Source organism: Petaurus breviceps, unplaced genomic scaffold, assembly GCF_028583685.1.
Source record: "Petaurus breviceps papuanus isolate PSGF00001 unplaced genomic scaffold, PetGlider_PUasm1.0 91041, whole genome shotgun sequence".
Taxonomy (NCBI): Eukaryota; Metazoa; Chordata; class Mammalia; order Diprotodontia; family Petauridae; genus Petaurus; species Petaurus breviceps.
The window spans coordinates 13,680,773-13,686,772 of record NW_027187400.1 but is presented as its reverse complement, the minus strand read 5'-3'; the positions used below and the strand labels follow the sequence as shown (position 1 = coordinate 13,686,772).

The 6,000-nt window shown below is 43.1% G+C and overlaps 1 protein-coding gene across 4 annotated transcripts in view; it reads right to left on the bottom strand.

The window, feature by feature from the left end:
- Positions 1-5,165, bottom strand: part of LOC138154507 (basic phospholipase A2 RVV-VD-like) — a 51,733-nt gene extending 46,568 nt beyond the window's left edge. For 3 of the 4 annotated variants that reach the window (XR_011166619.1, XM_069079361.1, XM_069079362.1), the window contains exons 1-2: positions 4,651-5,011; positions 1,201-1,307 (exon numbers count right to left, since the gene is read on the bottom strand). Coding sequence is in view for 3 of the 4 variants with exons in the window: in XM_069079361.1 (XP_068935462.1) it covers positions 1,201-1,307; positions 4,651-4,751 (208 nt within the window). In the remaining variant the exon portion in view is untranslated. Of the gene's footprint in view, positions 1-1,200; positions 1,308-4,650; positions 5,012-5,039 lie in introns of those variants that run through there. The other variant, XM_069079363.1, reaches the window with a different exon arrangement.
- Positions 5,166-6,000: the final 835 nt, after the last annotated feature.

Here is a 6,000-nt window from a genome sequence, read left to right as displayed (position 1 = left end):
CCATCCATCCATCCATCCATCCATCCATCCATCCATCCATCCATCCATCCATCATCCATCTATTCAATAAACATGTCTTAATTGCCTGATGTGTAGAGAATTCTATCAGGTTCTGCTACTATTATTACTCTCAGGATCACATAGTACCTTACATATGTTAGGTACTTGAGGAAAACTTATGGAATAAATAAGAATTGTGAGATCATGGATTTAGAGCTGTCAGGGGCCTCAGAGATCAAGGAATTGACTCCCTTCATTTTACAGATGAGTAAACTATGACCCATATTTGTAAAGTGGGTTACTCAGTGTTTGTTGCTGTGTCCCCAGCACCTAGCAAGCACAATGTCTGGCACAAAGTGGGTATTTAATAAGTGCTGGTTGATGAATGAAGTAGAGGCACCTAGATTTGAACCCCGATATTCTAACTCTAAACACTGTGCTTTCCCCTGACCATACCACACCACCGCTATTACCTGTTCTTGATTTTTATGGTCAGAATAGTGATGGTGGTGGTAGTGTTGGGGATGGGATTAATGATGGTAATGGTAATGGTGATAATAGTATCTATGACATTGTTATCAATGATAGTGATGGCATAGGTGGCATTGGAGATGGTGGTGGGAATGGTGATGATGTTGGTATTGGTGGTGGTGGGAATGGTGATAATATTGGTAGTGGTAGAGATGAGGATGATGGGGATGATGATGATGATGATGGCAGTGATAGGGATGATGGGAATAGTCATGGTGATTATGATATTGATGGTAGTAGTGGTGATTATGTCTTTCTCAGTTGTCTATTACATTCTGTTCATCTTTTCTCAATCTACCTTAGATTGAATCTGAGACTCACAGCCTCAGATCACTAAGTACTCTAGAACTCTGTTCATTTTGAGGCTCATAATCATGCTGTGCAATTCTTAGGGGCAAGTTTTGCTGTCCTGTTTTACTAGACTGGAAAATTAGAGGCAGAGAGACCAAGGAACTCATCCCAATAGATAATTTCTCCTATAGAAATTTAGGGAGGGAGATATCAAGGGCTCAGGAATTGTCTCTCTGATTCTGATAGAAATGGCATTGGACCCTGCCAAGTGGCCTGGTATCATGAGGATGTTTCTGGCACAAGGGCATGTCCCACCTGACACATTAGCCTCTAGACATTCAGTGACCGACAGATCCAAGGATCCTCAAAGCTACTCACCACAGTGGATTTGTCCATTGGTGATGCTATATTTATACAAACTCAATTTGGCTAAACATTTTTTGGCTTCTAGCTTGGAGTAGCAGCAGTCATGAGCTTGGCAGCACCTGTAGGGAGAGCCAGAACTCTTGTCAGCCATGGCAGCAGGAGACCCAGAACCCTGCCACCCATGGCACTTAGCCCCAATTCCCAACACTTAAGCCCAACCCCATCATAGCCTTATCTGGGATTTATCCCACATCCCCAGCATTTCCTCCAACTAACTGATAATGAATTCCTGTCCTCGAGGCTTAGTTCCCATTCCTGATGCCTAATTCCCCTCCATTGCATTTGGTTATCCATTCTAAGCCCATTTAAACTCTATGCTTTATACTTAATATCTGCCCCTGCGGCCTTAACATAGCTCTCATTTCTAGCACTTGGTCCCCATCCCTGAAATTTAGCCCTCCTCATCCCCAACACTTAGCCATGATCCCTTGTACTTAGCCAATCACCTTCACATGTAACCTCCACCCTTAGCACTTGTCAATAATCTCATCCTTTATCTGCCATTCTCAGCACTTCCCAGCACTTACCTCCCATCTGTGACATTTATACCTCATATTTGGTATTTAGCCCACTATCTACACAATCCCTAGTCCTTGACCCCCATCCTTAACACATCTGGAAATATATTCAGGAAATACGGCCTTTTCTTGGTTCTCATGATTAGAGACTTCTATGCTTTATGAGGGTGTGAGGTTAATGCTGCCAATTGGGCCAAAGAGTGAGGAAGAAATACTTCTGTTCAGTACAGAGAGGGATGAATAGCTTTCTATGCTCCTTTGGAGGGATAAGCAGACCGATCAGTCATCAGTCATTCATTAAAAAAGCATTATTTGGGGTGGCCAGGTGGCTCAGTGAGTAAGAGCACCGGCCCCAGAGTCGGGATGACCTGGGATCAAATCCAAGCTCAGATACTTAGCACCACACCCAGAAATACCTGGCTGTGTGACCTTGAGCAAGTTACTTAACCCCAATTGCTTAAAAATAAAGCATTATTAAACCCTTATTGTTTGCCAAGCATTGTGCTAAACACTGGGGATACAAAGAAAGCAAAACACAGTTTATCCCCTCAAGGAACTCAAAAATTAAGCCAGCATTTCTGAGGATAGGACCTGGTTTTAATTTATTATTATACCAAGTTTGTATTACAAGCTATACTTTTAGAAATGTTTTCACATATGCTGTCTCATTCTACCCTTACAACAGCTATGTAACAGTTTAAATAGGTGCAAACTTGGGCAGATCATGTCCTCTGACTCAGTTTCCTCATCTGTAAAATAAGAGGGTCATACTGGATTATCTCCAAGGGTCTGTTTCAAGGCTCCTCCTAACTCTGACATTCTATATCCTAAGGACCTGTCTAGCTTTAACATTCTATGTTTTAAGGTCTTTTATAGCTCTGATATTCTGTGTTCTAAGAGTTCCTCACCCCATACCTCCCCAGTCCTGAAATTCCTTGTCCTAAAGTCTCTCTAAGCTTTGACATTCCATGTTTTCTTTTAACTCTGACATTCTGAGTTCTATGGTCCCTTCTAGCTGGGACAACCTATATTCTAAGGTTCCTCCCAGATTCAGTATTATGTATTCAAACTATACCCGATAGGCATCTTGAAGTCAAGTCCAAAACAGAATTCGTTACCTTTGCTTCTAAACCTATCCCTCTTTCAAAATTCCTGATTATTGCCAAAGGTGTGACCATTCCTACAGACACTTGGTCTAACAACATTAGTGTCATCCTCAATTCCTCTCTTGCGATAACCCCACACACCCAATCAGTTGCCAATTCTTATCCTTTCTCTACATCATCTCTCATGCAAGTCCCTTTCTCTCCACTGACACCACCATTCCCCTGGTTTAGGCTCTTATCCACTCTTGCCTTTGTGCTTCCTAATTAGTCTTCCTGCCTCAGATCTCTCTCCAATCCAGTCCACACAGCATAATAATCTACTCAATAAGCCCCAGTGGTCCCCTATCACCTTCAGGATCAACTATGGTCCTCTATTTGGCATGAAAAGTTCTTCCCAAACTAGTCCCTTCTGACCTTTCTAGTCTTCTTAGACTTTATTTCCCTGAATAAACTCTACCAGCCAGTAACATCAACCTCCCTGCTGTCCCATGTGTATAACATGCCATCTCCCCTCTCAGTCTCTTGATGGTTGTTCCTCATATCTGGAGTGTTGTCCCTTGTCACCTTCCCCTTGGCTTCCCTATATTCCTTCAGCTTCAATTTCACCTTTCTTGATCCTTTACCCCTTCCACCTTCAGCCTCCTACATATTAATACCTTGTCTTCCAAGGTTACTTTTCATCTTGACTCTTGTAGGTAGGCATCTAGGTGTCATTGTGGATAGAGTTCTGGGCTTAGAGTCAGAAGAGTAGAATTCAAACAGCCTCAGGCACTTACTAGCTCTGTGATTTTTATTAGCTGTGTGACTTAGTCTTTTTTTGTCTCAATTTCCTTAATCTTAAAATGGGGATATATAGTACGTACTTCCTATGATTATGGGTGGGGGGGCATCTAGGTGGCCCAGTGGATAGAACACCAGTTCTGGAGTCAGGAAGATATGAATTCAAATCCAGCCTCAGATACTAGCTGTGTGACCCTTGGCAACTCACTTCATCCTATTTGCCTCAGTTTCCTCATCTGTCAAAGGAACTGAGAAAGGAAATGGCAAATCAAATTTTTGCCAAGAAAACTCCAAATGGGGTCATGAAGAGTCTGACCTGATTGACTGAAAGGACTCAACAATAGCTTAGGATTGTTGCTGATAAAAGTGCTTACTTAGCATTTCCTATGTAGGTGCTTAAATGCTTGTCTCCTTCCTATGTATTGTGTAAGTATAGAGTTGTTTCCCTCATTAGAATGTAAGCTCCTTGAGGACAAGAAATTTTTTTCCTTTTTCTTTGTATAATCAGCAATGACCACACAGCCCAGCTCATAGAAAAGCTTAATAAAAGCTTATTGGTGGATTGATTGACTCTTCCAGTCTCTTCCAGCTCTGACATTATATGTCCTAAGAGCCAGTGTTTATTTACCTTTCTACATAAGGGAAAAGGAGACAGAGAGGTTAATACTCTGAGTTACTTGGAGAACTATCCACTGTCCACAAGCCAACTTGATTGGATTATTTGCTGATTTCTAGTTTAGGGCTTTTCCTGAAGCATAGCTCTGATGTGCTTGTGCTGGCTCCCTCTCCCTCCCCCTCCCTGTCCCCTCTCCCTCCCTTCTCCCTTCTCCCTTCTCCCTTCTCCCTCTCCCTCCTCCCTCTCCCTCTCCTTGTTTCTGTCTTTGTTTCTCTCTGTGTGTCTCGGTCTCTCTCTCAGTCATAGCTGGGGGCAACAGCACCTGAAAAGTGTGCACTGCCCCTGCCGCTCTCACTTAGTGTAAAGAAAGAGGAAACGTTACCGATCTGTGGCATCCAGGGTCTTTCCTTTGCCTCCCCAGCCACAGTAGCAGCCGTAACTGATGTAATGAGTGATTGGCTTCCCAGTCATTTTCTTGATCATATTCTTCAGCTGCAGCAGATCTCCCCCGGTAGGAGAAATTAGCCCTTCAGAAAGAAAGGGTCTGGTTCGGAAGGAGACCTCAGGAAACCAGGCTGAGCAGCCCTCCTTCCCCTGGGCATCTCAGCATCTTCATTTCTATTGACTCTCCAACGCAGACTTGAAGGCTGCTACCCTGATTCCAATCCAGGACTTAATTTATCCCAGCTCTTCCCCGGACCCATCACCATACCCTCCTCCTACTTCCCAAAATGTTCCTTCCCTCATGTAAAACCAGATTCAAAAACTCACCACTTCTAGGAATTTTTCCCTGATTACCCCATCCTCAAGTTTTAACCATTCAACCTCTTAGAGAAGAGGTGGGGAACCTGCAGCCTTGAGGCCATATGTGGCCCTCTAGGTCCCCAAGGGCAGCCTTGGACTGAATCCAAACTTCATAGAACAAATCCCCTTACTAAAATAATTTGTTCTGTAAAACTTGGACTCAGTCAAAAAACCACACCCGAAGACCTAGAAGGCCACATGTGGTCTTGAGACCAAAGTTCCCCATCCCTGATAGAGCTTTGGAAACGAGATTGCACCATTCTAGTGAATGGTTGTTCTATATACTAGTTAATACATTTATTTGTGCTAGCTTTTGACTCTTTTTTCTCTATCTCTATTTTTCTGTCTCTGTCTCTCTCTTCTCTCCCAGTAGGCTGGGATCTCCTCATTCAAGGACATAGATAATATTTCCAGGTCCTGGAAAGGGCCCTTAATTGATGGTATTGCTTGGACAAAGAATTTCCCCAGCTGTAAAGCAGAAAGGTATTTTATAATCATTGAATGTCAGAGCTGAGAGGAGTCTTAGCACACAGAATACCAGAGCTGGGAGGGCCCTTAGAACACAGGATGTCAGAACTGGGAGGGTCCTTAGAACATAGAATGTCAGAGCTGGGAGGGACCTTAGAACATAGAATGTCAGAGCTGGGAGGGACCTTAGAACACAGGATGTCAGAGCTGAGAGGAGCCTTAGAACACAGAATATCTAAGTTGGAAGGGAACCTAGAACATGGAATATCAGAACTTAGAGCATAGAGAACATCAACCATGAAAGAGAATTTAGAAAATAGGATACCAGAGTAAGAAGACAGACCATGAACATAAACCAGGCACTTAAAAAAACTTTGAATTTCAAAGCTGGGACAAGGAGGGGAACAGGTGAGTGGAAAGAGAAAAAAACAAATGAGTGTGTTCTGGGTCCCTAAATAAG